Consider the following 25,199-nt stretch of genomic DNA (forward strand, 5'->3'; position numbering starts at 1 on the left):
TAGTATTAATGTAAATGCAGTGTACAGTTTGGTTGTTTTCTTCAATAGCAGGTGGTTTGCAGATGTCTATATAGTTGTTTGGCACCTCAGAGTCATAGACTTGGTTGATTGTAATGGACCTTGGGAGATCATGTATACATTTATCAGGTGCTGTTGTGTGTAGATGGGCTATGCCTGGCCGGTGCTTGACTGTTCTGTTCTTAAAACCTCTAGAGAAGTACATAGTTGTTTCATACCTAAGCTGATTTTGCTGCTGCTTTTTTCTCAAACGTATGTTCACTTGGGTTTTTTGTTAGGTTGCTTTGCCTCTTCATCAAGAGAATTTTGTGCTATAATCTACCTACAACTTCTTCGTGCAGGTTTTTTAGAGCACTCTTTAACTTTACTGGATTTTTATTTATCAGTACTTAAAGTATAGCATTTATTTGGGACATTGTGCTCAGAAAGAGGACAGAGTAGTTCCTTCCCTGTCTAGTAATGCTTGTTTTAGTAATGCCAAAATGAGTTGTAAATTTTTGGCAGCATTTTGTTTGCTCATATAGTTCGTATTTCACTATGCTTTCCAGGCACATTGTTTTCTTTAGTGTGCTATCAGTTACTCCCTTCCCAGTTTTACATTGAAGCTCTCCTTCATCTGAACTTTGCAATGTCAGTGTCAGGCCATCTCCATCTCTTCCATATGTCCTGATTATTTCAACCCTTGTCCAGACCTGACAGATGCTTCATGTCTCTGACAATGATGTCATCTGCAGCTATTAGGAGGGCTGAAGTAAACTACAACTGTTACTTTTAATAAACTGTTCTTTCATGCTAAGCTGGCATACTGTCTCACTTTTTGAGGACTTTGAAAAGTGAACAGTAAAGGAAAATTTATTTTTCAGAGCAAAGTTTTCTTTTTTTTTAAGCTAATAAAGGACTGTTTCCTGGGTAATTCTATTTGTTGTTAGAGCTTTTGCCTTGGGTATCTAATATTCTTCTGCACAGTATAGTTGGGACCACTGTTTTCTAGAGTGATTGTTTTTGTTTTGTTTTGCTTTTTTTATTCAGACTGAGTGTTTGGAAAGTACTTCTGCGTATGTAGTAGTATTTTTAAAGTAGCGTATTGCTAAAATAAAAAAGGAAAGTGGTAAGACTTTTCAGTCAACTTATCTTAACATGAATCTGCTGCAATAATCATAAGTGTATGAAACCATTTTTTACAGGTAAACTCCTAGAAATTATTTTACTGATAATTACTGGTTTGCAGAATAGCTGAAATAGGGAAAAAAAGAAAACTTGTGTGCTTATATATGCTTAATACATATTTGATGTCTTTGTTCATAAACTGCTGTAAACTGCTTATTACAAAGACTGGTAGTGAGAACAGTTGTCCTACATGACAAAGAGACAGGACCTTAATATGACTTGCAGTGGCTTTGTAACACAGAAGATGTGGAACCAAATTACCTTTGTGGGACTCAGCAATGCTGATGTCTTACTGGAGGAAGTTTAGTATTTTCTGCATGACCTATTCTTCATTCTCAGTGGCACAGCAAAGAATTCTCTTAACAGAAGCAAGAAGCATTCAGTTCTGGTATATCAGCAATAGTGTTCTCAGGGAGCAACGTCTCAGTATATTTTTTAATTAACTCGAATTTTCATATTGTATGTTGACTTTTTAAAGGGGTTTGATGTGATGCCCGTTGATATCTGTGTAGCCAAAGGACTAAGAATACAGGCCTTGTAGGTAGAAGTAAAGTGGCTGGACCATTGACCTCGATGGGTGTATTCTACAGGACAGAGTTCAGCTGGCAGTCAGTTACCTGTGATAGAGCTTGGAACTGAGGACAGCACTGCTAAATGTTGTCTTTAGCAGCCTGGTTGGTGGTATGGAGTGTACTCTCAGTGAGTTTGGAGATGATACCAAATTGGCCAAAGTAGTTATTACACTGGAAGGCAAGGCTGCTATTCAGAGGGCCTTCGGCAGGCTGACAGGAACCTCGTGACATTCAGCTCAGACAAATGCAAGGCCTGCACCTGAGAGGGAACAACCCTGTGTCACAGGATAGGCAGGGCTGTGACAGCAGCACTGAGGAAAAGACATGGGGGGATTCTGGTAGACAACAGGTTGAACCTAAGTTCTCCGTGTGCTGTTGTAGCAAAGACAACTGCCAGCCTACTGAATTGTGAACAAATGTGAACCCAGAAGATAGGGGGTGTGATTTTTCCCCCCACCCGTGGGGCTGCAGCTCGAGTATTGTGTCCAGTTTGGGCTACGCAGTGTAAGGAAGGCACTGACATACTGGAGCAGGCACAGCAGAGGAATACAGGATGATCGGGGGCTGGAAGGTGTCTCATGTTAGGATGTATTTTTTCAGCCATTAGAAAAGACCAGAGGAATACTGATTGCTGTGGGCAGTGTGGAGAAGAGGAACCAGATTTTTCACTGTGTGCACTGGAAGGATGAGAAGCTTTGGACACAGATCCAAAAACCCATGTCAAGACAAAAAAAGACTGTTAAATTGAGGAGGTTCAAACACTGGACCAGGTTACTAAAAGAAGTTGTAGAATTTCTATCTTCTGAGATACCCAAAACATGATGGCCCAGAGCTGTGAGCCACCTGCACTAATGAGATCTCCACTGAGCAACAGCTGACTTGATGGCCTCTGGAGCTTTCTTTCCCGTATGTGTGATTTTATAAAGGAGTAAGAGCCATCTTAGTTCATTGCCATTGCTTGTGAGCAGCTGAAGTTCTTCTGCTTCTTGTACTGGAAGAATTGCCATCCCCAGGCTTTAGATAAAAATAATTGGTGCCCAGGAGTGACTGTTGCAAAGCCAGTGTCGGTAGCATGTGTTGCATCAGCTACAGTCAACTGATGTTTTTGTTTCCTTATGTGAGTCTGAGTCATGAAAGACCATGGCAAGAATGACTTCAGTCCACTTCCAGCTACCTTTCAGATTACAGCATTCATTTTTTCATTACCTGAAGCAAGATACTCCTCATTAATTATGTTTCTTTTAATTATGCTAATTATTATCATAGAGCTCATGAGTGCAACAATGAAGATTTAAGCTGCCATCTATGTATCACTTTTGTAGCTCTCTCAACATTTAGTTGCAAGCAGCACATACCTTTCTTTACAAAAAGGGACCAGCCTTACTATGAAATAGCAAGATGTAAAATGTTCTGAGTCTTTCAAACTGCAACAGTCTTTTAAATTGGTGTGGATACTCTCTTTTGTAGGAATGCAGAAAACTTTGGTTGTTGAGAATTTTGTTAACATTAAAGAAATATACTTGGTGTCTGGAAACCCCAGATCTTGACTAAGAGGGTCTGCCTCCTTGCTTTGTCCCCACCATCATTGTTGAAGACTTCTGAGCTCTAGTTTAGTTGCTTAAACATAGGTAACCAGTGCTATTTGAGATGTCCTGGGCTATCCTGGGCATCTACATGGACCTGGCAGATATGGCACAGGGTGTAGGAGAAACCATGTCCTTCTGGATGTCACTCTGAGACCAGGCAGGCTGCCCTGGGACATTTATCTCAAGTGGCAGCAGATGCGTATGTTTAGATGACTGAATGTAGTGCTAGGTAATATGACCTCTTACCAAGAAGTGGAGAATAGCTATTATAACAAATTGGTGAGACATTAAAATTAACTTGGTGGTTGTGATTGTTTGTTTGTTTGGTGGGATTTTTTGTTTTTATGTTCTGGCTGAAGTTAGCAACCATGGGTATTTCTTTAGAGACAGCTTCAGGCTGTAAAGTATGGATTTTGATTCTCCATCTATGCAAGATTATTGTCTGGTGTCTTCCACAATTATACTGAGTCTTTAAGGTGTACTTTGAGGTACAGATTCTCTGTGAAATCTGTCTTGAGAATATAAGCCTGTGGAGGGAAACGATTCTTAAGTCTTGAAACCATGGTGTTGGCTGACTGCCTGCCTTCAAATTTTCTAGCTCACTGTGTGCAAGTTTTCTCAAGATCTTTATACTGAAATCCTCTTGGTTTATAGTTTAATCCTTTTAGGGTTATATAAGAGATTAAATTAAGGCATGATACTGTTAGTAGCAACAGCCTAAATGTTATATGCTGTCTTTAAATTAAAAAAAAAAATATTTAAAAAGTATCATCTATCTTCAAGGCTTGAACACAGCCTTTTGGGCAGAAGGATCATAGATACTGCCCAGTAATGGTAAAAGGGGTGATTTTTCCCTCTCTTTTTTCCCACTCCGTTGTATATTTCTACTGTTTCTTTTGTGCTGACCTTAGGTTTTGTTGTTAGGGATTTGGATTGGGAAATTAATCCAATTGAGGAGATTTTTTTCCTGTAACTTATCTTATTATATATCTTGAAATATTAGTAGTGTGCACATGCATTGTGCTTCCTGATCATTACAATATTTTGTTATTTGTAATGCTTCTCCAACACAGATAAGATCTAATAAATGTTTCATATAAATCATATCTTGCTAATTCTGCTCTTTTACAATGTATCCTTTATGGAAGAAAAGACAAAGCTGTATTTTTTAAAGAGCATAATTTTATTTCTCTTTACCTGATAAACCAACAGTATTAAACAAAACATACACATTAAATAGTGGTTTTGCTTTACTTCCTGGCAGTTTTGTGCAGTCACGCAGGAAAAATAGCAGGCCAGACTGCAGTACAATAGGTCCAGAATTATACTTGAAGATCAACTTAAAAACAAAAAAGCCAACCAAAAAAACCCCAAACAAACAAAAACATATTTAGGATTTGTAACTGAACACAGTTGTATGTTTTTGTTTACTGCATGACTTGAAAGATTGACATGTAATAAAAATGAGTGGTAATTATAGAAGCTGCCACATGAGATTTATTTTTGGTTTAGTTCCATGATGCTATGGTTGCTTAAGCTGGTATGCTACTTCTTTGCTCTTGATTGACCCTGATCCAAAAACCAAAAAATCCCAGCAAAATCCACACAACAAAATACCCACAAAAACAATCAAACAAACCAAAAAACAAACAGCTCCTGCTCAAAAAACAGAAAATGTCATTTAAATGAATTTATAATGCTGCTTGTGTTTAATGGACATCTGTAAGCAAAAAACAGGCTTTTCCTTTTAAACATGAATCTTTGATGGGTTTTTGCTCTTGAATATATCTCAGAAATACCAGTCTTATCAGAGTGATTTGTAATTTTATACCTGGTCTACAGATATTTGACTTAATATTTTCATAGCAAATGTGTAATTTCAGAACATCGGGGAAAACCTTGGGTGTGCAGTCAGATAATTCAACTCCCAACAGTTAACTACAGCCATGGCAATGTAGTAGTTGCACTTTTGTCAGTTATGTGTATTTCCGTTTGTTTCTGCATTTTTCTGGAGTTAAATTTGATCTCCACTGCCCTCTGTCTAAAAGTTGGCCTGGGTGGGGTCTTAGGCTGAGTCTTATATTAAGGTATTGACAGCCAATTATGATACTTAAGAGTACATATAACTAACAACTTAATAGAACATGCTGTCTTGTTAGAGCCAAAGCTAGTTGTCAAGGATGGGACAGTGCTGGTAATGGCTATTTTAGTTGCCCTGTCATAGGATCTGAACCTGTTAGCTCCATCATCTGACTGTCAGGTAACTGCTGGTAACTTAATTATGTGCTTTAGTTATGTTTTGAAAGAAAAAAAACCCTTTGTTGGTGAAAGAAAGATTTTATTTAATTCTAGTGATTAATGTGCTTTCAAGGACATTGGTAAGGATTACAGGGTTTTATATATGGCTTTATATATCTGTTAATTTCACAGAGTAAGTTTGGTTGTTGTCATTTAACCCCAGCTGGAAGCTTAGCCCCGAACAGCTGCTTGCTCTGCTTCCCTCAGGGGATGGGATAGGGGAAGGAAATCTGAAGAGTAAAAGAGAGAAAACTCATGGGATAAGATAAAGACACTAAGATAAAGCAAAATAAAGAAATCACAGAATTATAATCACAGAATATTTTGAGCTGTAAGGGACCCACAAGGATCAACGAGTCAAACTACTAGCCCCGCACAGGACAGCCCCAAGATTCACACCATGTGCTTGAGAGTGTTGTCCAAACACTTCTTAAATGCCTATTTCAGTGCCAAACCACCGTCTGGGTGAAGAACCTTTTCCTAATACCCAATCTAAACCTTCCCAGACACATGCTGTCACAGAAGTCATATACCCACTGTCCTTGCCTCAACCCATAAGTTTTCTCATGGTTGAATTGAGAAAATAATGTGTGGCAGTTTAAAACTGGAAGATCTGCCTTTGTCATTCCAGTCTGAGGAAAATACAAGGTATGGAAGGAAGAGATCTGTCTTTTTCTGTTTATTTCTTTAGATTTCAGAGCTAATTAACTTGTTAGGCAGTACTTCCTAGAAAGTTTTAGATAGAAAACATTTTGTACCTTAAGCATTCATCACTTAACTATTTTAAATTTCTTCCTTCTTCATTTTAATTGACTTTCTCTTACAACCTGTTGTAAATTGTTTCAGAGTAGTATTTACCTGTATCTTACTGGAAATAGAAAATGGAGTGTGACATTGGAAGTTAAGAAGCTGAACTAAAAGCTTATGAGTATATGAGTAGTATACCTTTGCTGGGAAGACTTGGAAAGATGTGTAAGCTTTTTTTTTCTGTTCATTAAAATAATGGTGTTTTAATGAAGAATAAGAAATTGACTGTTCTCCTAATTACAGTACAAATGTCATAAGTAAGTTTAAAGGAAAGCTTGCTGACATTGAAATTACAATAACATAAAACAACTTAGCTTGTTTTTTAGTCTTTTCTTCACTGAGGAAAAACTGCACTGATTATTTTGTACTGTGAAGTGTAATTTCATGTGAGCCCCTTCCTGTAATAACCCTTTAGCAAGGCAGTCTAGCTATCTATATCAGAGGTTTTAAACCAAAAAAATCTGATGAATGCTCTGTGTTGCCTTTCAAGTTACAAATAGATTAGCGTTGTTTTACAATGGTAAATAATACCCTTCCAGTTTTCTTTAGTTTGTTGCAAATTGGAGGGTGAGTAAACCAAATAACTTCATTCTGAATCTGGAACACCTCTTAGATTTACAATCCAGAATTGATCCTTGACATGAATCAAACATTGTCGACTCAGTGATTTAATAGGAGTAATTATAAAATTTTCAAAAAGTGTCTCCAAATAGCAAAATTAAAGTTCCTCTAATAATAAAATCTATATTTTAAGCAAAGATCATTTTTAAGAAACTATTTAAAAAAATAATTTTGGCTTAGAAAAAACCAAAGAAATAAAGTGTAATTTGTAGCTGAACTAGAAATCAGTGAAGTGTCCAGCAAAGGGACTTGATTTTTTGTTCTGAAATGAGATACAAGTTTGCATTCCCATTGCAAACAAGTGCTATCCTTGTGCTAGAGGTGAACTGGGTCTGATGAGCCAAGGTGCACTATAGACTTTATCAGACCTGTGAGCTTTCTTCCCACGCTCAGGAGATAAATATTTAGCTTGGCCATGACATGTCTTTAACAGGACAACTAAAATCCCCAGTTTGATCACCAAACCCTGTGGGAAGACAGTTTTCCAAGTCTGCTATGTTTTAACATGAGCTGTATCAGAAGGGCATTCCATATGCAGGCTTCTAAACCAGTTGGTATTTCTTAGGCAAGAGTAAACTAATTGGAAATCCCTAGACAACCTAACCTCCTTGTTTTCAGGTAATTAACTGTAATGTCCAGCAGAGTTGAAGGAAGTGTATGAATTATAGAGGCTAGAAGATCATTAGCAGAGAAGGAGATGATGTTTCCTAGTCAGATGGAGATTATAGCCTTCTTTGTTTTCTAGGTGTTAAATTACATCAATGACATAATTGCTGAACTGTTTCTTGTTCTATATGCTTTTCTTTGTAGTTTGTTTCTTACATCTATGCTAGGTTTTTCTTTTGTTTCATATAGTGTTTTTATTTCCTGGACTTTTTCCTTCTCTCAGTTTTTAGGTTGTTAAGTTGCTGCTTGTTTTATAGTTTGTGGGCATTCCTACCACTGGAACTGACCGCAGTTCTTGTCCAGGGCCAAACTTAATTTCTTTAGTTGGAAAAAAAACAATTTACATTTTCTGCTCCAGTTCAGAACTTCTTTTGTCTTTCAAGCTCTGATTTACTAACTTGTTGCAGTTGCCAGGTTGTTAGGTTGGAGTTTTTTGCCTGCTGGGGGTAAAATGCTGTTGGTGTCTTAAATTTAAATTTTTTTTTCTTTTACAGACTGAGACAACTTTAGGCCTCAGTTCATATCAACAGAAAAGGTAAGCATCTTTCTTAAAGTTTAATACAGACTTTAATTGTGAGGTTTGTGATACTTTTCATAAGAGTAATAAAGGTTTAGTGTAAAAAAGATCAAATACAAACCATGTGATTTTTTTTTTCAATTATTTTTCTCATACAGAGGAAATGAAACTAAAATGTGAGGTAGTTTTTAATACTGAACAGCTAAATCATAGAATGGTTTGGGTTGGAAGGGACCTTAAAGATAAGCTAGTTCCATCCTTCTGCCATGGGCAAGGTTCCTGTCCCTCACTATCCTATCAATAAGGAATTCCTTCCTAATATCTCATCTAAACCTTCCCTCTTTCAGTTTAAAGCCCTTTCTTCCTCGTCCTATCACTAAATGACCTTGTGAAAAGTCCCTCTTCACCTCTCTTGTAAACCATATTAGGTACTGGAAGGTGCTCTAGTGTCACCTCAGAGCCTTCTCCTTCAGGCTGAGCAGCCCCAACTCTCCCAGCCTGTCTTTGTAGGAGAGGTGCTTTGTCCCTCTGATCATCTTCGTGGCCCTTCATGAGGAAGAAGCTTCACATGTGGAATAAAAAACTGAAGAATTCTTTAATTCCTTTTGTAATGTATATCACAGAGCAATTCTGTGTAATTAAACTCAGAGCTCTGCTTGTAGATTTCTTTAAAAATCATTTTACTGTAGTTTCTTTTATTGAGGAGAAAGTGGGTTTGTTTGCCTGCTTCAAAAGTTGTTGGTGTCCTTTTGAAGAAAAGTTTGATGTTATTTTTGATAGATTCTTCCCCACATTCCTTTTTCCCATCATAGAATCATTAAGATTGGAAAAGACCTCCAGGATCACCAAGTCCAGCCTTCAGCCAAGTGCCACCATGCCCGCTAAACTATATCATAAAGTTCTACATCTACTTGTTTTGTGATCATGATGTCACCTCTTCCCTAGGGAGGCTGTTCCAATGCTTAACCACATGATGATTTTTTTTCCAAATATCCAACTTGAATCTCCCCTGGCACAGCTTGAGACCATTTACTCTTGTTCTGTCTCTGGTTGTCTGGGAGAAGAGTCTCACCCCTTACATGGCTGCATTCTCCTTTCAGGTGATTGTAGAGAGCTGTGAGGTCACCTCTGAGCCTCCTTTTCTCTAGGCTATAAAACCCATGACTCTGTCTTGTCCTCTCCTGTCCTGAAGACATAATCTGTTACTGAAGAGCTTGCCATGTATAATATCTGAGAAGGAAAATAAGTGGCCTCTTTTTACCCTGGTCCCTGATTTTTCTCTAGAGAATCATCAGATACTCTTGTTTATTTAATGAGTGCATTGAACAGTAACAATGAAGCTTATTTCTTGTACAGTAGCATTCAACAAACTCATAGTGCATTTTCAGTAAATACAGCTATGTTTTTTCCACAACCTGTTTTCTGTTCCTTTTCAGGAAATCTAGTAAAAGAATTTTCCATTTTTGATGAGTTCCTGTTTTACTGTGTGTATAGTTGCTTAATTGCAGGCTTAAGATCCTTCTTTTTGCAAGTTTTGAAAAACCTATGAAATCTCCAGCTGTGGTCAGGAATGCAAACTCACTATGTGCTGCAGTATGTCAGTCAGATTGCAAGTATGAGAACATGAATTTTTAGGAATGACAATTGAACTAAAGATAACAATGATTAGTGTATTTCTGTGTCTTGGATAGAGCCATACTTTATTGATATTTTTAAAATGGAATAGTATCTTGTTTAAATCATCAAGTCTCAATGGCAGAAAGGAAGTGCCTATATTGGTATCCACGCATTAGGTGCAATATTTTTGTTTCCCAGAAAACAATTGAATTTGGTGGTTCTTGAGATTGAGGCCATTGACTGGATTGCCTACAGGATTTTTTGTTTTAATTTCTCAGCTAAGAAGATTGTTTTCTGTATTGGAAACTTAAGTGTTCTGGAGTGTGTTCTATTAAAACACTGGTTTAGATATCTGAAAACAAATAGTCCGTTCCACTTAGGAACGCTGGCCTATTTGAAGTTCAGACACAATGTGATGAAGGTCTGCATCACAAGCTCTCTGATACCATGTTACATAGTAAATACCAAATTTGCTTTCTGTTTTTCTCTCTCACTGCTGTTACTAGTTTTGCATGACTCTTTCCTTTTTTTCTGTGATTTTTTTCAATGGCATTGCTAAAAGCAATATTTAATTTCTCTAGATGACTTGTCTTTGCTTGTCCTTATTAGAGATTATAATATCTTCTTGGTATAGCTTGCCGATATTTTTTCCCTATTTAGACAGTTTATTCAGTTCTCTGATCTACTTTTTAGCACTAATTGGAAGGAGGGAAATGAACTAGCAATTTAATTTGTTTTGTTCATGCCCATGGTCAGGTTACAGTGCATCTATTCAAGCTTCTCCCTGTTCTTTCCCCAGACACTCCCCTTTGGGAATTGTTAGCTTTGAACTTTGTCTGGTATGAGTGTGTTTTTCTGATACAGGGTTAATGTTGACATATCTGAGCCAGCTACTATCTGGGTAGCCCTGTTAAAAAAAATTGTTGCTCGTATTTTTATTCATCAGCCTTTATAGCAACAGGTACGGCCAGATACTGGAGTGGTTCCATTGTTCGGTGGGAGTTCACTTTCTCACTGAACCTGTGATTAATACCCATATTTCTAAAAAAATTTTAGTTTTTAAAATTAAAATATCTTTTCTGATACATGCAGCTCAGCCTTATTTTTAAATATTGAAAAGTTGTGGATGCACTCAGGTTACTTACAGAACATTTTTGGTAAAAAGTCTGCAGTGGCTCTTTCGAGGATTCTGGCACAAAAAGTACCCACTGTGAAGTATTTGCCAATTTGTCATTTTAAAGGTTCACATAGTTATTTTTAGATATGCTTTAATTTGATTTTGTGGTAATGGAAATAAAGTAGCAGCTTTCTAAGAGTTCATGTTGCTAAAAAAAATCATGAGATCACTTGCTGTTTCACAGCTTAATGCTGCTGTCTTTATTTCTTTACAATTTATGGCACAAGAGAGGAAATAAAACCCTTTAAACAACAGCTAAACTAATGTGGGAAAAATAAATGTGGAGTATGCTTAGATTTGAATTTTCTACCATAGTAATTAAAGATGTTACAGATAAGATTCCACATAACTCCTCCAGAAATCCCAGAACAGCTAGAAAGGTAAGGTGAGGATACAGAGACACAGTTGCTGCCCAACTTTGCAGAAATCTTTAAATACTGTATGTGACAAGCATTTTCTTCATCTCCAAGTGCAAAGATGTGCATTGATTATCTAAAATTGGGTGCCTAGTACTCTGATAAACAGCAAAGCATTATGGAAGTACTGAAGAATGTCCTTAAGACAGAAGAATATTGTGGCTCAGCACAGATGGATACCCATATCAGCTACAGTGTTTGCAGGCATTGCTATTTTGACCGTGTTTATGACAGCATTTGTGACTAACATTATTGAGACATGAAGTTGCACATCAGTAAATTGCATCTGGTAGTAGGTTGCTTCTGGGTAGCAGCAGAACCTTAGTCAGTAGTTGAGGTAAATGCCCACTCAAATATAGCATGGATGGAACAGGGAGGATAATGATCCTGCTGAGGGACTGAGTGTAGTTCACTCTCAAGTCTCATTTTTAAAATCAAAATTCTTGCAGAAGGAAAAAGGTATTGAGAATATTTAAATCATGGGTTCAGGTGCCACCTGGCCAGTTCTTAGTCTGCTGATGCTTGTTGGCAGGTATTAGCAGTCCTTTCTTCCAGATGCAACTTTTCTTTTTTGTGTTCTTCTTCTTGTCTTTAAAAGTTAGAAAACTTGGAGGGGTAGGGAAAGAAAAATGTTTAAATTGTGATATAAGACCGGGAGCCATATTTCTACATGCATACAATAGTAATTAACTTCATGTTGTTATGCTGTAAAGTTGCCCTACCCATGGGTGTATCCAGCATTCAGTGAGCAAATGCCCAGCAGAGCAGACATTATAATCATTTCCTAGTCTGCTGCAAGTTGACTCCTGTTGGGCCCTTTAGTAGGCAAAGTTTGTGAATCCCAATATTGCTTGTTCCCATTTGAATCTTATTATAGTTGTTACTTTTGTTATCATAGTTGGCATTCATTATGATGTCGCTGCCTTTACCAAAGTTTAACCATTTTAAGTTTTTTGTTGTCCAGCTGACTTTCCAGGATAATATAGCTCTGTGGCATGAGAAGATGTTGCCTAAATTTTACACATATGTGGAGAATTGAGTATGTCCTGATTGTTCAAGTTAGGCCAAGTTACTCTTGACAGTATTTTCAATGCATTTGAAATAAAGATTTTTTTAATATACTTTTGTAAAGATTGTAAATATTTTTAACATTTTTCTATAAAAAGAGTTGATATGTCATTCTACCAATAATTACCAATACAAAATAGGTGCTGTCTGACTGTTCAGGGTTTTAATTTTGGAAGAAATTGACAGAATTATTCTTAAGATCACTTTGAGTGGTTTCTGTTTAGCGTTACCTTGACAATGGAGGTACAAGGGCTTTTTGACCTTTTTAATTTAGAAATGCACTCTAAATGGTTTTTAAAATTAGACTCTAAACTCTGGAGACATACGATTCACTCGTTTTATCCTTACGAAACATAACTGCTCGTATAGTTTTCCAGTTGTATTCTCCTGTGTCCAGTGTCTCTGTAAACTTCATATTGTTGAGCATTTGTTCTATGGTTTGAGGTTTGACTTTAGCTGAGAAGGTGTACCTAAGCACTCTCTTATTTGACAACTGTAATGTGTCACAGCTGCACTTAAGAGTAGCAAGAATTTTAGGGGGTTTTTTTAAGATCTGAATACAGTTTTTCCTCTTGGCATTTTCTTGTATCTTCACTTCTGTTGTACTGTGATCTGCACACACATGGCATATGTACACACACATATTTAAGTATATATTAAGGCTGACTGGATGTACTAAGCCCACTCCTGTCCTGATAGTGTTTTATTACTTTTATGTGGACAAAGTTTTTTTTAGTGACTAGGCTCTGTAGCATTGAAGATGTTTTGACATCCAAACATAGAGAGCTGGAAATTGATTAGCATGCTGTGTATTATACTTGAAGTGTGAAGTTTCAGTTGTGGAGTTTTAGAGTGAGTCTTTGAGACATTGTAATTTTATTTAAAAAGCTTTTGATTTTATTTTGATTGAAGGATACAATTAAGATTTCCTAACCTATTCTTAAACTTTTACTCCTGTAAATAGCTTCCTTGTTGAAGTGGTTCTGGAGTATGGAAAGACATCTGAATTTTGTCAATAATTAGTTTTCCTGGAATTGCACTGGATGGAATTGGATTGATCTTAGTTCAAGGCCCCAGCTTTCATAAGACAAGCCACATGTGCATGTCCCATTTCCTAGCTGCTCCTTCTTGTTGAGGCAGAACTATGTAGTTCTGGGTAGAGAACTAGGTATGTGGAGTAGCTTTCCTTACCCAGGACAAGTGGCTCCAGCTCTGTCTTTGGGCATCTAGGATTGATACAAAGTCAGAAAACAATGATCTAAAACAAGAATGCTGTTTTAATATCAGAAGAAAAATCATTTGCAGAAAAAAAAGAGGCTGTTGGTCTTGCCATTCAGGAGCCATTGATCATCTTCTATTCTTTAGCCTTCCCTGTTTATTTTTTTAATGTTGTTGTCTCCCTGTTTTGTTTTTTGTATGAATAGGATTTTTACTTGGCTCAAAATAAAGTGTTTCAGTTACAAAGATGCTTAACTGTGGTCACAGTCACATCGTTCTGAATAATAAAAAATGTTTCAGTCAATGAAACTGCTTTGTATTTTTTACTTACAAGTTTTGTTGTGGGTTAACTATTGTGCTCTGTATAACTATACTGATAAAATAAGCAGTAATAGAGAATGCTTCCAGATACTTTGTTGACTTCACTGTTAGATTGTGTGAGTGCTATTTAAGTTTTGGTCTTCATCTACTAGAATTCTCCTAAAGAGATACCAGTGGGGGGTTAGTATAGGCAAAGCTAAGGAATGTTTCCAGAGCAGAGTCACTGTCTCCTGGATATCGCAAGTTTTGAACAGTACTGGCTGTTTTCTCACGTGGCCTCAGTACCATCAAATGGATCCAAGATTTTTTTATGTACTAGTACAGAAGTAACTGGAGAAACTCAGGGATGTGTATGTAAATTACTGTTACACATTGGACAATATCCAAAAAGTCTTTCATAGCAATGTTTGGATATTGCAATGAAAGATGATGTCAACCTGTTTAGTGTGTTGCTTCACTCAGCCATCATTATATAAACGAGAGGTTTACACTTCAATTATGTCCATTTTCAAGATATCTGCTCTTGCATAATCTTTCTTGGAGACACCACATAAACATGTTATAAAATTACGGTATTCTGACTAGACAAGTTTGTTTTGTTGTTTCTTCTTTTGAATTAGTTGCTTTGCTAGTATTAATGAATATTGTGCTAAGAAAGCACTGTTTGAGGTGGGAAGGGAGCAAAAATGTGTCATTTAGTAGTATCTTTTACAGCACTTCAATTTTTCTTGCAGTGTATCCCTGTATCGGGGAAATTGCCGACCTCTCCGGTTTGAGCCACCAATGCTGGACTTCCATGAACAGTAAGTTGAAGAAGTTGAAAAGTCTTTTGATCTGCTTAGTTATACAAATTTTAAAAAACCAACCAAGCAAACAAAAAAACCCAAAAAAAAACCCCCAAAAAACCAACAAAAAAAACCCCCACCAAAAACAAACAAACAAACAAAGCCCCAAAATAAAAACCAGCCAAACAAAAAAACCCCCCACCCACCACAAAAACCAAACAACAAGCAAAACCCCAGAAAACAAATAGGAACAGCATTTAAAGCTGATGGAGAAGGTTGTATACATAGATTGCATTAATAGATTGTGTGATTGACCTACAGAGAGATGCTGTACTCAGTCTTAAGCAGCATGTAGCGACCTGTCAACTGCCGTGGTTTTGATTATGTAGGTACTTGTACTTTTTAGGTACTTGTACAGCTGCTCTGCAGAGTGGGCAGTTTTAAGTCTGGAACGTGATGTCCTGAGGTGAGATTACCTTTCTGCTTGAATGTAACCCACGTCAGGGAGCATGTACCCTAGCATATCAGTTTTACTGTTGCTTTGGTGGCAAAGAAACTGATGGTGGATCTCCAATTATTAGAACACTAATGTTGAGTTGTGAAAATACAGCCTCAAGGAGAACAAATAGCCTCCAGGAACCTAGCTCCATGCTCTCTACCTTGCAGCTGGTTGCTGTTTCCACTAAACAAAAGGGAGGAGGAAGGAAATTAAACATTTCATCGATGTACCTGTTTGTAATCAGTTCCTCTGAGAATTACATCAGTGTTAACTTGTCTTACCATTACCTGATTATTGTGTATAGGTAGCTCAACAGTCAAAATTGGTTCTGGAGTTGGTGTTCATGGAGCCTCTTTGTATGATTGATACTTTGACTAACGTAAACTGCAGTAAAGCCATTTCAAACATTTTGTTACCAGTTCAGCCTGGAAGAATGAAAACAGCCCAGGTGTGCCTCAGCACAGCATTGCTTCCCCCATCCTCAGCCAGTACTGCTGCTGCATGAAAGGCTGTTTCATTTACAGAGAAGCCACAGATAATTAATAAAAATATAGTACTTTTTTCTGTTGGAAAGAATGTTGTACAGTGTGGTGACTACAGAGTTGTGCAAGGAAGCTCCTGTATATTGACATGGTATATACTTGTGTCTTTCTGAAAGAAGAGAAGCTGTAACTGTACATTGTTTGCAGAGTAGCTTTCCAGAAATAACCTCTATACAAAAAACCCCAATGTAAATGTCACTAAATAACAAAGCTGTATGAAAATGCCTCATTTTACAGAACTTATTTGTACTCAGCCTAACAAAATTGTGGCTTTACTTCTGGTAACAGACAGAATAAGTCACTCTGCCCTCTCTTCCTTTTTGCTTCAGAATTTCCTTTAGTTTTTAATATTGTGTGGTTTTGTTGTTTTTCTTCCTAATGTCAGTAACTGGTCCTAGGTAAGAGAATATTGGGTTTCTAAACTGAATAGCAAAATACATAGTGGTAAACCCTACTCTACTGCATCTCTGCTGTAAGAAAATTAGGTTATAGTTAATAAATTATTTCAGTGAGTGCAGTACAAATTCAAACTTGTAGAGCAGTGTGCTTTTAGTTAGAGTTACTGTAAACTTACCTATTGGTTTGAATTTAAGCTATTTTCTTTTAAAAATTGTAAAAGTTTTCAGTTCATAGTAATTCCAGACTTGGATATTGAGAATGTATTTTATGTACCTTTTTCTACTATGAATAAATTTGATGTTCTCTAAGATATCTTTTAAAGGTTATCTAAAGTTTGCATGCTTATGCTCTGAGGAATGCTATACATGCTTCTTTGTTTTGTGGATTTCCAAAGATGATTTTTTTTCCCCTTGCTACAAGTAGATCCAAGACAGTATCATAAATATTTTGAGTCATTCTTCATTGTATTTCAGCTTTTTATCTAAGCTGTTATTGTCAAAACTGAAATCACTGAAAAAATAGTATAGATCTAGTACACTGTTAAAAGTAGCACAATCTCGTACTTGGGAATGGCTCTGTACAATACCTGCAAAACTGCACTGGGGGATTGCTGCCTTTGGTCAATTAAAATAAGGGACCTGTGTGTTAGATCTTGATTCACTGTGTGTTCCTTCTTTGGTTTGGGTGGGGTTTTTTTGTGGCAGTATATCATTAATTTATCTGTTGTCACTAAGGTTGTAGTCTCAGGCAGAAATCCTCTTCTGATTTATTAAAACTTAAATAAGTTGCCAAAAGCAGTTTTAGAAAAGGTTTAGATATGGAGTCCCAAAGTTTAGTTTGACATCTGTGAACCAACTCTGAGAAATGCTGAGTAACTCAGCCTTGTGGTGGGAACAAGCTGCAAGTGCCAAGCACCTTTGGAAGTCAAATAATGCAGATTTAAGCTTTTGAGTTTTTTGCCTTTTAAAGCAGACAGGGTTTTCGCATTCAAATTCTGGCTTTTCTGTCTTTGTTATTAATGGATTTTAGAAAAGGCATAAAATGCATGTTTAGTTTCTGAATAAGTACTATACCCAAAGGGTGTTTTGTTAATAGGTAGCATATAGTATTTAATAAAGCAAACTTGTTGCAAGTTCATGTTTATGCTGAGCTATCAACATGTGTCATACCTAGGCTAAAGAAAGTTTTAATATTTATTTTCAGTTGTACATCAAGCCATTCTTCCCGTGACATTTTTGGTCTGCTAAGAGTGTGTGGGTTTAATGTTTCAAAAACATGCCAACTTAAGCTGGAATAATATTTAATAAAAGTTGCTTTATCTAAGGATCTCAGAAAATCAAAACCAGTATTAAGTTGATAAATATGTGCTGTGGACACACTTCCTGTGTTCCACCTGGAGATGAGATTACAGTGGCCTTCTACTTCTGGTTTATAACAGTTGGAGGTTTTTTTAATGCTGTTTTAGTATAAAGCAAACACTGCCATATTCTGTCACTTTGAAGGTAGTCCAGGTAATCTCACATTTATCAAAAGAAATGTATGCCGTATGTCAGGATATGCAAAAGGATATGCAAATCTTTAGCTCACTTGAAGAGATCCCAAATGTTCTCTGTATACATTAAGCCTCTGGGAATGGGATAGAGCTGAGGCAGGTTCTCCCGTATCACTGTGCCAGGGGGCTGCTTGGACTAAGTGTGGAATACTCATTTGGTTATTTAATGTGTAAACCTCTTTCTTGTGTCTCTGAACCAATACCAGTCTTTTTCTGGAACAAATTCTGCAACATGTTGGGTATTGGAGATTCAGGGCTTTAAAGAACACAAGAAAAAAACCTCCCGCCTAAAGCCAGCTCCACAATTAGTTGACTTTTTTTGTTTACCAGCATTCTGTAATAATTCTGTATTCTCTCTTTTAAACTATTACTCTCCCCTGTTGTTAAATGGGAATAACTGAGGTGTTCTAACCTACAAACAATAATCATTGTTACCCTCCATAGCTTTGGGATTTGGTTGCTCAATCTGAGGCTATTTTGACAGAACAGTCATTATCTGTATGACTTTGTGTTTAAGACAGGTCTGCATATTAGAGGTCTTACAGATGGTCACCTGGGGTGAAGGCTGAAGAATACTTTTGCAGGGCAGTTTATATTCAGTTCTTACACCTGCTTTGTGGGAGAATGTGGATCTTCACAGATCTCGATACATTGCCTTCATCTTTGTTAATTCAACTCTGACTGTATCAAAAGTAAAGTTTAAGCTCTTCACAACTAAACTTTTTGATAGAGGTAACTTTTGATAATGGAGCACTTGGGTATTAAGTATTTTAGGATACTGCCACAATATAAGCTAGAACCGCTTATCAAAAATTTTTTAAAATATGGAATTATTTTAGATGAAGTTGACATCCTACCCCTGTTTTATAGAAATGATTGGTCAGGTGTGAAATTATGGTCTTGGTTACAGTAATATTTTAATCCTTGATCAACATATTTTTCTGTGGTGAATGGAGGTTTTTGCTTCACTCAATTTGAGCAAGGTCCCATTCTCAGACAAAATTTTCTCATGGGTAGGACAATGTTCTTAAGTTCTTTCTTTCAGTTTTGTGTTGATAAACAATTTCATTTTGCATTTCCTTTGAAGTGTTTTGTTTAGGGGATTTTTGTAATGTTTTCTTGTTTGTGAGCTCTAGTATTTGGCAGAATATTCTATGAAAGCTTGAGCTGGCTTGAAAGCAATTGCTTGGCAATGTTTGCATATTGAGACCTTCTTGCAGGTGTGGAGACCTTATGTTAGTCTAAGTAACGTAAGGGACATGCTTTACTTTAAGGACAGGATAATGTCAGAATGGGTAAAAATCTGGAGAATACAGCCAGGCTAAACCTGTCTTGATATACCTCTCTTTGAATCTAGACTGCACTGCCTGTAGTTATACTTCTAACTACATGAACTACGAACAAGAAGGCGAATAAAAAGGGGGCATTTAGAAAGCCAAAGTGTATCATGAATGTGCCATACTGCAGTGTAAACTGATTTACTCCCTTGTAAAGCTTGACTGCTGTAAAACTTAGGGGAGGACTAGCATAGTAAGAAAATGGAGAAATGATATTGTTAACAATATAGCTGTTGGAAGTTTTCCTGAGCTATAGATTAAATACTTGCATCTACTAGATATACAATAGATATAAATGTCCTTAAAACCATGGGAGTTACTTCAAGTAACATGAGGTAAGTTTAGCAAAATGGTCTGTTTTCTTCAAGAACTCTAATGTCTTATACAAAAAAATGGTGAAGAATTTTAGCAACTAGAGAATTTACTCAGATTGCTATTTTTCCTACATTTTACATACATTTACAGCTGCTGAAAGGACCTGTAAGTTGCCTATAACATACATCCAACTATTTACACAGTACATTTGATACACTTGTAATGTGTGAGAGTTGGAGATTGTTGGAATTTTAAAGAAATGTTGCAAAAGCAAACTTCATTTCACTTGGAGTTTGCTGAACGTGAGAAATTGTTGACAGTAGATTGACATTTTGTCCAGATCTGCCTCGGGTTTTTTCACATATCATGCTAGACTGCACAATGCGGCCAAAAGTTCGTTACAGTCTTAGATTCATTCCAGTCACACTCGGTGACATGGTTGGATAAACTCTACTACTTGTATATGTGGTTTTGACAACTGTTTGGAAAAGGCATGGTTTTGTTGTATGGAATCTTAAGTTAGATTCCTAACATAAAATGGGGCACTTGGTCCATTTATCATGTTACACTGGCACCAACTTTTTGTCAAGTCTAGTGTCAAAGAACTTTCTATGTTTGTTAAAAGCCTGTGAGATCTGGAAGCTAAAAAACAACTGATTTATAGGTTAGTACATATGCAAAACCAAAACCCTTCTGTTTTCTTTTGCTTTTCTGAGTTGGAGACGCATTTGAGAATGTAAATGTATGTGCTTCAGCTACTCTTAACTTCAGATGAAGAAGCCACTTGCCTGTGTCACTCAACCATTTTTGTGTGAAGCAGGAAGAATGCTCTGCTTGCTAATTCTCCAGTTTTGTACATCGTGCAGGCTTCCTTTGTGTAAGGAAACTAGCATTTTCTTCAGTACGGGCACAAAAGGCATTCCCTTTCAGTTTCTAGAGGTAACCTTGTAAGACCAGCTCGTTTTGTTTTTTTTAATTAAAAGTAGTTGGATACATTACAAGTCAACACCCAAGTTCTTACTGTTGGAGCTTGCTCAGTCTGATCTTCTGGCTGGAAAACTGTCTTCATTGGTTCAGGAAATTCCCAAGCCTAGGAGAGTGTCCTCGGCACCTGACTTTGTATGCTTTCAGCATTACACTCTGCCTTCTAGGCATCTGTTACTCACCCCTGTCTGATAGGATACTGTATGACAGGATACTGATTTAACCCTTGTGACACTTCTGATATGTTGCGTGACAACTGGTTTTGCAATTGTTTCTGCAGTTGCCAGAGATGCTAAATGAAAGAAATACATGGGGGAAAACATATGTCGCATTCTCAAAATTCATGAGGAATTTACCAGAACTGAATATTGAGTATATTTACCTATATTCCCAGCATTTCAAAATGTAACTGGGAAGCTTTTGGTTGACTTCATTTCTCTCTCCAGTCTCATTAGAAAGAATTAAGAGATGGAAGATGAAGAATGTATCTGCTGAATTTATATATTTTGCTTTTCAGTAGAAGATTTGTATCAGTTTTCATAAATCAAGTGAGCATTTTACAGAGGTGTTTAAACAATATGCAGTAAGAAAAAAAATTAATTGTGCTTTTAAAAGGGCATTTTCTCAATTTATGTTTGCTTCACAATGAGTAGCTTACTTATTTTTGCAAATCAATTTTGGGCCAATAACGCAAGGACTCATCTCCCCAAAATTTGCAGGAGCTGATTTCCGTTGTTAAAAGAATCTACCCTTTGATCCCTGGAACAGCAATGAATTCCATTACAAGGACATGCTTACAATACACTGCAGGTACTAACTCAGACTTTGGAAAGAGTTGAGTTGTAGCAGTAAAGAACATGAACAGAGATTTCTTTACCCATTTGACCAGGCACCTCACCCTTGTTAATTAGCATCTTCTCATCTAGGTTATGGTATCGGTTTTTTTATCAGTGTAGGTGGACCCAGCATTATGCAGGGACAAAGGATCAGGAGCAAAATCTTACATGCTTTGATAGTTCGTGTTTGCCTGAAGGTCTGTGTCTATACCATCTTCTCACAAAGAAAAGTGCTAGCTGTTGACTGCTCTGGGAAATTCCACTCTAAAATTGGCATCAGCTACAGCCGTACATGTGCAGTTCATTGTGGTTTGATAATCTGCAGCTTGGAGAGCATCCCTCATGAGATTATTGCTTGGGATGCAGGTTCATTAGAGGTGTCTGGTGCACTCTGCCCTACCTGGATTTTACCATGTCTGATGGCAGAAAAAATGGGTGAGGTTTGTGAGGTCCTATTTCTGTATATTTGGCTAACATCACACTTAAGGAATATAAGGAACGCTGTATCTCAGCCAAATGTAATATCAGACTCATTGTTTCAAAATCAGAATGATCAGCAAAGGAGTAAAGTAAAACAAAGTCCTATCAGAATTCCTTTTTAGTGCCTTCTCCCTTTATTACCTATAATTATACTGTAGTAATTTAGTCTGCAATATGAAATTAGTGAGCTGTGTTGTTGGTCATGGTCATGGCTGTTTCCCTACCTGTTTGTTTTTATAGACTTGAGCCTATCGAACAGATGGATTGTCCCTTCTTTTCAGAACTGCAAAAGCATGAAGGTCCTAAAGATTTTATTTGCAAACTACCTTTCTGGCATGAGCTGACTTGTGCTTCACTATTGCCTGTTCATTCAAGATCCTTTTCTTGGCTTTGTGATGTTTCACACATGATGCATCATAGGTGTCACTGAAGTGAACTTCTGATCTTCAGTTTTCAGTACATAACTGTTTCTCTTTAGAGACCACAGATAATACACTAGTCATGTCATTTGCTCACATGTAATACAGTGATTAAAATCTACTCATCTCTCTCTTCCTGCTGTTGTGGTTGGAAGGAACTGTTCAGTTTGATTCTAGTTTTTGCTATTGAACTCCTCCTATGAAGAGTGGTTGGAGTGCTTTGTTACATACTAGGAGGATAATTTCCCCTTCTTGACAAGCTGCTGAATGTGCTGTGGGGAAGTGTCTGAAAACTGCACTGTGGCAAGCAAAAGAGTTACACTAAGGCGCTGGGAGCATGTCTTCACTAAGGAGAGTGAAAAATTGTAGTGAGAACTAGGGAACAAACAGCTGATCCTCGGGCTGAAAGAGCTTTCTTCAGTGGTGGAGGAGATTGACTGACTGTTTTATTTCTTCCCTTTTAAAAAAAGAAATTGGCGTTGGATACTGGTTTAAGGCTTGACCACTTTGTCTAAACAAGGAATTTGCTGCAAAAGTGTTGACTGGTATAAAAGCTTCTGCCTTTCATAGTTACCAAGCAGATAAAATACTCAAGGCCATCTGTAGTGATGTCAGTGAAAGAGTGTTTGAAGCAGTGGGCTCTGAATTCAGGAGGTGTTGGATAACTCCGTATCAGCAGGCACTTTTCTTGGTTGTGGATTTGCATGTTTGTTGTTATGCTGGGATTTTTGGTGGGGGTGGGGGTAGAGATGAGGAAGTTTGGAGGGCTGGCTCTCATTTGCATTCCTCTGGTCTGGTAAGCTTTATCCTAGCAAAAGAAGAACAGGTGCATAGGTTTACTGTTTAATTCCATTGATCAACAGTGTAGCAGTTACAGTAGTTAATGCAAAATGTCACAGCTGATAAACCATTTCCCTTTCTGACATCCCCATGTATGCTAGCAAGAGAGAAAAATATATTCTGTTGGGGCTCAACCCAGGTGTTTGGTTTTGTACAGGTTTTAAAAGGTGAGAGAAATTGTGATCTTTGTTACTGGTGAAGTTAGAGGAATCAAAATGAGATTTTTTGACAGTGAAAGAAGGATCGAGAACAAGTGTTTGCTGTTGGAGACATGAAATTAGGTGACATGAAATTTGGCAAGCAAAGCGTTTTACAGTGGCAGAATGCAGATATATTTTTGTTAGTGATGATGTCCTTTATTGATAGTTAATAATTGTGTCTTTGAATTGTCTTAGCATCTGCTTCTTTAGCCCATGTTTCATGTGTAGGAGGTTCTGTAAGCACAATCACTTTGAAAATTATGGCATAGTTTGTTTATTGTCACTAAATTCTTTGTTCAATGGAGCCTTTAATTTAAAGCAAAGTTATGTTGCTTCATCTCTTGAGATATACTCCACACCCCCTCTCAGTTGAAAAACTGAGACTGCAATAGCACATATTAATTTGGTCTGTTAAGGTTAATTGAGGATGGCAGAACAGCTGCCTTTTTCTCGTCAGCATCACTGCAGGTAATACAGGTCGTAATTCTTATCAGTAGTTTTGGGTGTCCTTGCAGTGCTTGGAGCAAGTGACATGGGGGAGAGTGCTGGATGGAGTACATGTAACCTGAAAGTTAAGAGTTAACTGTTTTAAATTCCAGAATTCCAAATGCAGCGATTTGTAATCTGCACGCTCTATTAGTGCTTTGGTGCTGATACTTAACATGTATGAGTTAAAAGGCATGAAAAAAATTCTGAAGAGAAAGTCTGAAAAATAATTGCTGAAACTGGAGCATCTATTGTCACCTCAGCTGTTGTAAGCAAAAAGAAACAAGCCAAAAGTTTGTGTTGAATAAATTTGTTAGCATGTCTTGTTACTGAAAAATTGTGCAGTTGTTTGACTGTGTAACTTCCATGTTTTAGGTTCCTAAGTTCTAGAATTTGTCTCAAGCCTTTATTTTTTTACTTAAGGTATCAATTCAAACAAAATACAGAAATAAAATAGTTGTTGCTGTACATGTCTGCATACTTAATTCTGTAGACAGTGTTCTAAAATATAATACCAGAAAAATTCTGGGTTCTGGGTAAGCCTACTTACAGTATATCATAGAAAAAATTGGCATTTAGACTTTTGTCTAGGGTGTGTTCTGTTTATTTTCAGTTGCTCTGTGCACCCTGTCTTAAGATAATTATTTAGAGGTTCTAGCATAGGAATAGAAAACTTTGCTTCTTTTCATTCTGAAGTAAAAACCTCACAATGGAATGAGCATGATGCAACATTAGGTAAACCTTCAGGAAAAGTAAGCAATAAAATAATGGAAGATAGGTTAACTAAGTAATTCTTCTAGGTCCAAGTTACATACATTACTTGAAAAAAGCATTAAATGCAAAGCTGTTGTCAGTGTTCATCACTTTTATGCTCCTATCTGGTGTAATGGGAAAAAGTCCAATGCTCTATTGTCTAGATTTCTAACACTTTGAAAATATTTTCTCTCTCTATTTTGACAGGCCAGTTGGAATGCCAAAAATGGAAAAAGTTTACCTACATAACCCTAGCTCAGAAGAAACAATTACATTAGTATCAATATCTGCTACAACATCACATTTTCATGCATCGTTTTTCCAAAATAGGGTAAGTTTTTTTGCTTTCTCAAAATGAGCTTTTCTTCCCCCTCTCCAATCTGAATGGAAGCTTCTTTAGAAGAGTGACTTACTGCAATAATTACACACCTAGAAGTATTAAGATACTGCAGTTCTTCATCTCAGAGCAAATCTGAGCTGAGCACAGAAACACAAGGAGTTCTGACTGCGTTGGAAATGTATATTGTAATTGATGGTTTAACAGCAGATCTTCTTTGTTGCTGAGGTGAGTACATTTCCTTAGAGCACTTACAGAAACAAACTGTTCCTATATTTTTTCTGAATATTCCAAGTCACATGAAGTTATGTTAGTGTGCAGTAGTCACTCCAATGTACTTAGAGCTGTAAGTAACAGTTCCTGTGT

General features: G+C 37.0%; 1 protein-coding gene across 2 annotated transcripts in view; it reads left to right on the forward strand.

Moving 5' to 3' along the window:
* Positions 1-25,199, forward strand: part of TMEM131 (transmembrane protein 131) — a 93,951-nt gene that overhangs the window by 23,183 nt on the left and 45,569 nt on the right. For both annotated transcript variants that reach the window (XM_048325157.1, XM_048325168.1), the window contains exons 3-5: positions 8,230-8,270; positions 14,804-14,872; positions 24,704-24,827. In XM_048325157.1, coding sequence (XP_048181114.1) covers positions 8,230-8,270; positions 14,804-14,872; positions 24,704-24,827 — 234 coding nt within the window. The remainder of the gene's footprint in view (positions 1-8,229; positions 8,271-14,803; positions 14,873-24,703; positions 24,828-25,199) is intronic.

This window comes from Corvus hawaiiensis, chromosome 2 (assembly GCF_020740725.1).
Source record: "Corvus hawaiiensis isolate bCorHaw1 chromosome 2, bCorHaw1.pri.cur, whole genome shotgun sequence".
Classification (NCBI taxonomy): Eukaryota; Metazoa; Chordata; class Aves; order Passeriformes; family Corvidae; genus Corvus; species Corvus hawaiiensis.